Source organism: Aptenodytes forsteri, unplaced genomic scaffold (genome assembly GCF_000699145.1).
Source record: "Aptenodytes forsteri isolate BGI_AS27 unplaced genomic scaffold, ASM69914v1 Scaffold15, whole genome shotgun sequence".
In the NCBI taxonomy this organism is placed as follows: domain Eukaryota; kingdom Metazoa; phylum Chordata; class Aves; order Sphenisciformes; family Spheniscidae; genus Aptenodytes; species Aptenodytes forsteri.
Genome location: NW_008795129.1, coordinates 8,763,945 through 8,773,362, shown reverse-complemented (window position 1 = coordinate 8,773,362; position 9,418 = coordinate 8,763,945). Strand labels below are relative to the sequence as shown.

Genomic DNA, 9,418 nt, shown 5'->3' with positions numbered 1-9,418 from the left:
GAGAGGTATGGAAACGTCTTCAAGACCCACCTCCTGGGCCGGCCGGTGGTACGGGTGACGGGTGCAGAGAACATCCGCAAGATCCTGCTGGGCGAGCACACGCTGGTCAGCACGCAGTGGCCCCAGAGTACCCAGATCATCCTGGGCTCCCACACCCTACTCGGCTCCATCGGTGACCTGCATCGCCAGCGCCGCAAGGTGAGCCTCATGGCTGCCCTGACGGAGCACGCAGCCCAGGCGGCACCTCCTGCCCAGGCTTGGGCCTCGGTGGCACGTGGGACCCCCCGGCTTTAACCACCTGCCTCTGTTCCCCCCCTTCTCCTCCTAGATCCTGGCCAGAGTGTTCAGCCGCGCTGCCCTGGAGAGCTACCTGCCGCGGATCCAGAAGGTTGTGAGCTGGGAGCTGCGGGGCTGGTGCATGGAGCCGGGCTCCATCGCAGTTTATTCCTCCGCTAAAACCTTAACTTTCCGCATTGCAGCTCGGATTCTGCTGGGGCTCCACCTGGAGGAAAAGCAGTTCAAGGACCTGGCCAAAACTTTTGAACAGCTGGTGGAGAACCTCTTCTCCCTGCCCCTCAACATACCCTTCAGCGGGCTGCGCAAGGTACTGCCGCCTGCCCCGCTCCCTCTGCCTGGGGGCAGAGGCCCAGGCCCCAGCAGCACAGAACCCCTGTCCCCAGGCCCGCCAAGGGACAGTTCTGATGGGCCAGGACATCTGCAGCACACTGTTCCAGGTCTGAGGGCCTGGTGTCTTGCCCACCCCAGCTGTCTCCCCTTCTCTCTGCACTTCTCACCTGTTCCTGGTTGGCTTCCAGCACCTCCAGGCACTGGCTCCAGCTCATTGTACAGCACAGGGCTCCTCTCCTCCCTCACCCCATATGTTGCCTCTCTTGGCTCTGGTTAGTCCATCATGTGTGGTCCTGTCCCATCTCATCCCGCCTGGACTCATGTCAGCCCACAGCAGAGGGGTCTGTGGGCATGAGCACAAAGGCAGGTGGGCACAGCACACCTCAGGTTAGCACTCCCTGTGCACCTCAGGGCAGGCCGAAGACTTGAGACCTCTTATGGTCCTTGGTCCCTTGTCCCCCAGCAGCAGAGAGACAGCGAGGGGTCCTGGAGGGGAACATGGCAGAGGGACAGTCTCCTCTGCCTCTTTCAATCCGCAGTTTCTTCCCTGCTGCCCTGCCCCTCTCTGCCTGTCTCCCCACACTCCTGCTCTAGGTATCGGTCCTGTGTCCCACCCTTCCTCTCCCATTTCAGTCTGCGTTCCCTCCTCTGGCTTTGGGTTCTCCACCCTTACCACAGCTCAAGTCTCCTGCCCCTTTTAGCCAGGTCTTGCCCAACTTCTTCTTTCCACTGAGCTTTGCCCCACCAGCTCACCTTGCCCAGCCAGTCCCAGTTCTCCCCCAGCCTCCCTGCTGCTCTTCTCCACCAGTTCAAAGCTCTTGTTTTCTCTGTCCAGTTTCCCTTTGCAGGTTCTCACCAGTGTGAGCTTTCACCCCCCATTCTATTCCTCCATGCCCTCTCGGGTCAGCCACAGCCTGTCTGGCCCCAGACCAACCCCTTCAACTTGCATTTAGGTCCCCTTGCTCCCTGCCCTGTTTCCTTTGTCCAATCCTTCCCACCTCAAATCTCAGCCTTTGTATCTTCTTCCCAACATCTGGTCATGGCCATTTTGCATCCCAAATCTCTGATCCTTCTGGCTTTTGCAGGAGGCATCTTGATACAGAGCCACACACTCTGTGACTCCATCCATCCCACTTTGCAAAGAGATTGCTGATCACTTGACTTGCTGAGATCTTACCTAAATGTTTTGCTGCACAGGAGTGCAACGCAACTGGAGATGAGCTGGGTGTGATCAATGTGTCTTTATCTACTATACACTGATAAAGCCACTCATTTGTTTGTGTCTCAGATGTGCCTCGCTGCTTGGACTCAGTTTTGTTAAGTTACCTCTTCTTGTCCCTTTTGACAAGCTTCTTTTGGACCTGACACGACCATGGGTTTGTTCAGCGCAGATGCCTCTGGACTCGGTACCGTGGGTTTACTGCTGTCTTTTCCTCTCAGAGTGTTTCTTAGGACTTGTATTTGATTCACAACAGCAAGGCAACAGAATTTGCAGCAGTTCCCCCCGAACTGTTGCCTCTTGCAAGGCTCAGGGGCTGGGCAACAGATTAAACAGTCCTTGCTGTTACAGATCCTGGGATTAAGGATTGCCACACTTGGGGTCCCCCGGTCTCTCTGGAGAGGGGGGCAGTTCCTTAAGGCTCTCCTGAACTGTGTCTGCCTCCTGCAGGGAATCAAAGCACGGGACATGCTACATGAGTTTATGGAGAAGGCTATACAGGAAAAACTGCAGAGAAACAACCCAGAAGATCACAGTGATGCTCTGGATTTCATAATAAACAGTGCCAAGGAGCATGGCAAAGAATTCACCATGCAGGAGCTAAAGGTAAGGAGAACCCCCCCTTGCAGTGTCCCTTCCGACTCGGTGGCTGTTTGAGAGAACTGGGCTGAGGGGCAAGAGAAGGGTTGTGTGGGGATCCACCACCAGCCGCTGGCTCCTGCCCTCCTCTTACCAACTCTGAGGACGCCATCTCCAGCGCAAGCAAGAAAGCCTGGACTCGGCATGCTCATATGCTCTTGTAGGATTGTGTCTCTCTGCATTAGAAGAGAACTGGTATTTAAAGAGGGAATAAATGCCTCTTCTACCTTTCCTCTTCATGGCCACCAGGCTTCAGCCTGACCTAGGATGCTGGTAGGGTTATGTGGCAGTGCTAAGGCTCTGTACGTCAGTGTGCACTCTGTAACCTCCAAGACACTATCTTGGAAATATTTAGAGCTAGTCGGTGCTCCTCAAACATTCCCCAGCATCTGGCATAGTGCAGCGTGTAGGTCATGTCACCGTATTCCTCGGGGCTGTGAGCCCAGAAAACTCTGAGACGATATATCAAAATGGGTCCAAGGATGGAATGGTGGATTCCGGGTCATTCCCTATCACCTCGTCATTAATTAGATCATCTAGCTTGTGGATTGCTATGATGCAACATGATGCATCACTGTGACTTATGGATGAACCCGGTAGTCCTTACTGAGTCAAAACTACCAACTGAATGTGAAGAGTATTTTGCCAAAGATCTTGGGGGAAAAATTGTTATTAATACTGCATCATTCATAGCTCCAGGTCACTTGGTGTCAGTGAATGACAGATGACACTGCATTTATATAACAAGTTTTGAAGCAGTTTTGCATGGGTACAGTAGCTGAATATAGTTTAAAAGCATTTGAATATAGTTTAAAAGTATTGAACATGCATAGTTTTACCGTTTATTTAGGTATTTAAGGAAAACTATCTAAAGACATGTTTTATAAATATTTTGTAAAAGTGTAATCTCTAAATCTAAAATATTTGAAAGACTTTACAGCAACTATTAGATACAATTAGAACCAGCATATATTCTTAAAGTAATTTTATTATAATAATTGCCAGATTCAAAATGTGATTAAGATTGATTAATCTCTGTTAGTATTCACATGGATATTACACATGAATAATTACATGATCTCTCATCATGTCCCTGGCTCTGACCACAAATGGAATAAGGGGATATTAAATGTAACATGGAGTGACATGGCAGTGACCTCGGGCCAGCTGATTCAAATGATAGTATATTCATATGCTGTCCTGTACCTTTACAGTTAGAAAATTTCTACTTTGTCTGTATTTACAAAATGACTTGCAAACCGAACTGCCTATGCTTGCAATTATGGCAATATTCTCCATTCTAATAAAACAGTAGTAGAGCTCTCATCCAGTGAAATGGTATAATTGGATAAAAAGTCCAAAGCTGTCTCAGAGTCGTGGATATATCTGACTTGGAGAGACACTCCAAACACTGGCACACACTAGTTACTAATTTGCTTTTTGTTCAAATGATTTTGAAGGACGGTTTTCCCGGAAATTTTCCTAAATACACTGTGATTTGCGCTGCTGGCATGAACTCAGCAGGACCCTTGAAATGTAAAGGTCATTAAAAAGATATCACTTTGTCAAAAGTACTGTTTTAAAACACTTAAAACCTTGGAAAGATTAAAAAAAACCCCATCCTATATAACAGTGCTGTCACTGGCTGGCTGGGTGGAACCGTAACGCCGCCAGTCCTGCCTCCCAGGACGGAGAGTCCGGCTGTAGCACAGGGACAATACTGGTGAAGCTGTGGGAAGATGCTGCCTCCCAGTCACCAGTTGTGTTGGCCTTGTAAAAGCAGGGAGGGAAAGTCAGCAGCTTGGTGTCAACAACTTACGTAGCAGCACTGTCAGAGGTTGATGCAAGGAGTCATAAGGGCTGTTATTTCAAATCGCAGAGCCTGCTCTAAATTCCTTGCATGTTATTGAAATGTCTTGGGTTTTAATTGCAAGTGGTGGAACGGAGAGATTTCTTTTCATCTGGGTCTGCTACCTTTTGAATGTAAAAATTCCTGCTAACGCTTGCAGGAGGTGTGATAGGGGTCGACAGGGATCTGTTATTTCAGAGGTTTTATTTCAGCTGAAAGATGCCCTTGAGAGCTGCACTTTGGCAAAAGCCTCTAGTCCAGCCAATATATGGCGCTGGGGATGGTAGCAAAGAGTAATCCTTGTTACATCACCCTTGACCTTACCAGACTTGGCTCCAGGTACCTTCAGGCTTCAGGTGTCCTTCCCTGTGTTTTTGGCTTTACCTCTCCAGAGACCGGTTGTGTCAGAACAATTTACAATCCAGACACATAGCTGTGTGAAAGGAAACTGCTCTGTTTCCCTGGGGGGTTTTGCTCCGCTTTGCCCCTGGGCTGTAGCGATTAGTGCTCGGTAGTGCCCGCCAGGTCCCAGCCCCTCCCAGGGTGGCAGCTCCCTGTGCTCCTCCCTCAGGCTTCTCCCGTGGCTGTTGGGTCTGGCCTCTGGCCTCTGCGCTCCCAGCCCAGTGCTACAGAGCCGCTGGCACCTTCAGATGGTGCCGTAAGTTTGAGCATTATGTTTGCCATCAGAGACGTGACATGCCATGACCCAGCTCCGGGCAACCCTTAACTTTCGGAAAACGATTTCCAAAAGTTGATCACAGGGTGCTGCAAACAGCCCGCAGCAACCTGGCACATGCTGTGCCATATAGACCCTGCAGACAGTCCCAGAAAGACTGGGAGGCTGCATGGGGATCCATGAGCTGGGACAAGGCACATATTACGGATTTGACTGTGCTGTGGTCCGTCTGAGCTGGTTAACCTCCTAACTTGTTATGGACACTTCTGCTACAGAGCTATCAGGAACATTGCTGTGCTTCAGGCTGTAAAGCTTGAAAAGCGAGCAAGTCCTTTGCCTGGTGTGTGCATCCCTGCGGGAGAGCTCCCTGCTGGCTACAGCACCTCCCGGGCTGACCTGCTATAGCAGGGACGTCTTTCTGCTTTCGACTCTGTTGGTTTGAGTCCCCTCCCAGATAAGCAAATGGTCGATTATAACTGGAGCTGGATCAAATGCAACCCGTTTTAGCTGCCAGCGCATCTAGGATTTATGCATAAATACACAGCCTCATAACCCCTGGCTGGGCAGAAAGATAAAAGCTGGGTGCAATGGAGAATTGGCAGATGAAGGTAAAAAGCGTGATGCTTGAAATGAACTTCACTCAGTATGCTAAAATGCATGTTAAAATGCTTCTTTAAAATTTGTAAATCTTGGGAGGAAAGCTCAGAAGAGCTGGATTGGAGGTCATATGTACTCATCTCAGCTGTGTTTCTGCATCAGTCACTTGGCAAGTGGATGTCCAATTCGTACAGAAGTGGAAGAACAAGGGTGTCTTGTTTTGGTCCCTGCCAATCCAGGGTGGGTGCAGATTTGTGGAGAGCAGGGGGGGGGCAGGGCCCTCTGCACAGGGACAAAATCTGCAAAAGGTGAGAACAGTCTGAATCACAACCAGTTTAAAATGGCATTCAAACTTGTCGCCTTCCTTCCTCTCCCAGGAGTCAGCGATTGAGCTCATATTTGCTGCTTTTTTCACCACGGCTAGTGCCAGCACCTCTCTGATCCTCCTGCTACTGAAGCACCCCTCAGTGATTGAAAAAATAAGGCAGGAGCTGATGTCCCACGAGCTGTACCAGCAGTGTGAGCGCTGCCCTGTGGGACCCTGCCCAGACACCCTGACTGCCCAGAGCAGGGACAGCGAGAAGCCACTTCTCCCCACCACGGCCAAAGATGCTCGCGAGGACCAGAGCCAGCCCCTGGGCCCAATGGAGGAAGGTTCCCCCCAGCCCCACACCCCGATGGAGCCCACCCTCCCCTGGAGCAGTCCCTGCGCTGGCCGCCAGCTCCGGGCGCCGTCAGGACAGAGCTGTTGCTGCCCCTCAGACATCAGCCTGGAGAAGCTGAGCCGCCTGCGCTACCTGGACTGTGTGATTAAGGAGGTGCTGCGGGTGCTGCCCCCTGTCTCTGGAGGCTACAGGACAGCACTGCAGACTTTCGAGCTGGATGTAAGTGCCTCGCACGCTAGCGGGCTGCTAGGGAGCTGCTGCCTGCCACTGCCTGCAAGCACCCTGTGTCCGGCACAGTGGTGGTGCTTGGCAGTGTAGCTCAGGGGAAGGTGGCACCCAGCAACCTCCGTGGGTCCCAGCTGGGCTAGGGAGAAAAGGAGCTGTGGAGCAGATGGGCAATGTGGTGGGGCTGTCCCCAGGCACCCTCTGCTCACCCTCCACTAGCACAGCTGGCTGCACAGGTATGTAATGCTCCTCTCCCCCCCTCTTCTTTCCCCGCCACCAGGGCTACCAGATCCCCAAAGGCTGGAGCGTCATGTACAGCATCCGTGACACGCATGAGACGGCCGCCATCTACCAGAGCCCCCCTGGTGGCTTCGACCCAGACCGCTTCAGTGCCGCCCGGACAGAGGCTGTGGGCCGCTTCCACTACATCCCCTTCGGTGGCGGGGCACGGAGCTGCATCGGCAAGGAGCTGGCGCAGGCCATCCTCAAGCTGCTGGCCATCGAGCTGGTCAGCACGGCCCGCTGGGAGCTGGCCACCCCCGGCTACCCTGCCATGCAGACCGTGCCCATTGTGCACCCCGTCGATGACGGGCTGCAGCTCTACTTTCACCCCTTGCAGCCCAGCCGTGGCAGCGAGGCCTGAGCCAGGGGTATGCTGCCCCCCTCAGCCCTGGCGTCAATGCCCCTCTGTGGCTGCCGGGGGCAGGCCTCTGCTGGCCCAGGCTGGGTATGGCACTGGGTCACTGTGGAGCAAAAACCCCAAAGGTTTTTTCATTTTTCCCCTCCTGGTGTGCAAACCGGTGGGAAGGGTCCTGCAGAGTCCCGCTCCTGAGCACTGGGGTGAGCCTCAGCCCCAACCCGGGGGCAAAACCCACTGAATCTGCTGGCAGGGAGCATCCCCCGTGGGGGCTCAGCCAGCCCCTGCTCCATGCAGGTCACCAGCCACCAGGGATGGGGAGCAAAACTCCGAGCCCCACAGCTAAGGCTCCCAGAGCTTTTCTGTCCCAGGGTTATCTCGTGTGGGTCTGTAATAGGAGAGGCAGGATGAACATCCTGCACACTGTAGCTTTTTAGATGTAAAAAGAGGGAAGATGGGGGGGCTCTGCAGGAAAACATGAGCCGGGGCTGCCTAATCCATGGCATCAGCTGTAGCTAGAATAATAGGGTGTAAAGTGGTTTTTATTGTAAATATTTAATCTCATTCCTGCACTTCCCATTAGAGCCGGCACAAAGAGGACACATCTCATTCACCCAGTAGTAGTAGCTGTGTATGTTGTGCCTGAGCACCATGCTGCTGCTCAGGGTCTGCCATGAAGCCCCCCCCTCTAGGGTCCCAGTAGGATGCACCCCCCAGCCGCAGCCTGACCGAGGGATTGGACTGAAGGAGGGGAGGAGGCTTTGGGGAATAAATATTTGGAAAACGGACATTTCTGAATATGTCTGATTTGTGGTAGAAAGTCCCCTGTTCCTGATGATGCTGTCACATTTGGAAGGTGACACAGGCCCCATGGTGGCTGGCTGGCCAGACTGACCGTGTCACCTCCCGCAGCCTAGCTTTTCCAGGGAAAGTGCCAGGACAGCAGCTCTGTGGGTCCATCCAGGGGGTGGTACCTGGGGCTAAACCTTGGGTGCTGAGGGCACCTTTTTAGGTGGCTTTTGAGACGCCTGCCTCGCTGAGACACGGGGTACTTCTCTCCCATGTAAAATGAAGCGAGTCCTGTTGCTTGTGCACTGAGAACAGAGCTGGGCCCAGGTCCTTGCTCCACTGCAATGTGTTTATAAGCTTCTTTCAGCTTCACCTCTGCTCCCCACTGTCACGCGTCCTGCGTGGAAGCAGTGGGGGAAACCATCCACCTTGTCCCTCCAGTGCATCCTGGGCCGGGGGGCGTGGTGTGCTCTGTGTGAAGAACCAGCAGCAGCTTGACCTGCGAGGGCAGAAATGTGGCAAAAGGACAGAGTCTTTTTGGAAAGGCTCTGGGGAGCTCCCCCATCCCCTGAATCTCTGTCATCGTCCTACTTCAATGCCAGGCTACAAATGACCTCGCCCTGGCCAGTCCCCCTTGCATGTCTGTGCTGGGGCACTGCAGCGGGGCGTCCCCTGCCGTTAGCTGTCAGAGGGCTGTGCAGCGAGCACAACGCTACCTGGGGCAGAAATGTGGCTCCCAAATGTGACAGGTCAAATCTGGAAGAGGTTGAACTGCAGGGCTGAGTTAAGTGCTGTTGGCAGGTCGACCCCGTAGTGAACCAGAGCCTCTGCCCCTCCTGACCTTGTCCTGAAAGGTGAATCTTTCTGGCTCTCAGAGGTGAAATCAGTAGGTGGTGGCTGCAAGTGGCAATGACTAACTTTAATTAGCAGGAGCTGCTGGCGTGGCTGTGACCCACGGGCAATGCAGGCTCCCACCGCGGGCAGGGCTGCGGGCAGGGCTGGGCCTGCAGCACCCAGCACCGGGTGCAGGAGGGCCGGGGCTGGCGCACTTAAAAATTCCCCTGAACGCTAATGAGCACCGTAGCCACCCGCTGAAAAATGTAACATGAATCTAGCTAAAAAAACCCCCCTTGAAACTGATTTTGTTTGCAGATAAACACGAGCATTTACAAATGAAGTGTAATAGTTGTTACTTGTAATCAAAGTTTGTTCATATTAGGCTGTTAATTTCTTGACCCCCTTCCAAGATGTTTTTAATTATCCCTTTCACTCTTTACCATTTGATTCTTTTCGCCGATGGCTAAGGAATACACAGCTGGGGAGATAATAAAGCCTTCCTGTGGCAATTATCGGTGCTCAGGCCACCGTATCTCGTTATTTTGATAGACAGTGAACTTGGCGCGGTTGCCGGCCGGGTTCACGCAGATGTCACGGTCCGTGTTGTAGGTCACAAACAGGTCAGCGCCCGGCAAGGGGAGAGCGCCGGGTCAGGGCG

General features: G+C 53.0%; 1 protein-coding gene across 1 annotated transcript in view; it reads left to right on the top strand.

Moving 5' to 3' along the window:
• LOC103897845 (cytochrome P450 26C1) overlaps window positions 1-7,140 on the top strand; it is a 9,552-nt gene extending 2,412 nt beyond the window's left edge. The window contains exons 3-7 of the mRNA XM_019471630.1: window positions 4-198; window positions 329-604; window positions 2,297-2,452; window positions 5,985-6,491; window positions 6,778-7,140. Of these exons, the coding sequence (XP_019327175.1) occupies window positions 4-198; window positions 329-604; window positions 2,297-2,452; window positions 5,985-6,491; window positions 6,778-7,140 (1,497 nt within the window). The remainder of the gene's footprint in view (window positions 1-3; window positions 199-328; window positions 605-2,296; window positions 2,453-5,984; window positions 6,492-6,777) is intronic.
• Window positions 7,141-9,418: the final 2,278 nt, after the last annotated feature.